At 35.5% G+C, this 591-nt stretch overlaps 1 protein-coding gene across 1 annotated transcript in view; it reads left to right on the top strand.

Moving 5' to 3' along the window:
- Nucleotides 1–591, top strand: part of LOC112143652 (hemicentin-2) — a gene marked incomplete in the record, with an annotated part of 30,833 nt that overhangs the window by 1,823 nt on the left and 28,419 nt on the right. The window contains 2 exon segments of the mRNA XM_024267786.2: nt 165–323; nt 421–558. Of these exon segments, the coding sequence (XP_024123554.2) occupies nt 165–323; nt 421–558 (297 nt within the window).

The raw sequence follows: 591 nt of genomic DNA, 5'->3' as shown, positions 1-591 counted from the left end.
TTCATTAATCTATGTGTAAAAAAATGTTGGTTTTTGTCTTATTTGATACTTTTTCATATATGTATTTTCAGATATAACTTTAAACATTACCCCCATGAAACAATGTTTAAATCACTTTGAATGTTAAGCATATAAGACAGAATTTTGTGGTCTTCTCTCCTCAGTGATGACTACACTGCCTGCAGCAGCTGAAGTTTCCTTTGGACGTGTTGATCAGAGAGTTACCTTGGAGTGTGGGATCAGCACAAACCCAACAATTCTGGAGTGGTTCTATAATGAAGAGCGAGTTTTGAGAGTTGATCGCAAGGGGCTTATCAATAGAGGTTCTTAAAAAAGCTTGTACTAAAAAAACATATATATCACTCAAACATATTGTACATTTACTTAGTGTATGATTATCCATGTGCTCTTCTCTATTAGCCCAAAGCAATATTGCACAGAGGTCTAATACAAGAGGGTCAACTCTGGAAATCAGCAATTTGAAGAAGGAAGATGCTGGGAAGTTTACCTGCAGAGCAGATGGTGAAAGTGAAGAACAGTGGCTTTATCTTGTCTCAGGTGAATAATGTCTCTTATTATACATCTAAATAT

This window comes from Oryzias melastigma, linkage group LG16, assembly GCF_002922805.2.
Source record: "Oryzias melastigma strain HK-1 linkage group LG16, ASM292280v2, whole genome shotgun sequence".
Taxonomy (NCBI): domain Eukaryota; kingdom Metazoa; phylum Chordata; class Actinopteri; order Beloniformes; family Adrianichthyidae; genus Oryzias; species Oryzias melastigma.
This window is presented reverse-complemented; position numbering and strand designations above follow the sequence as displayed.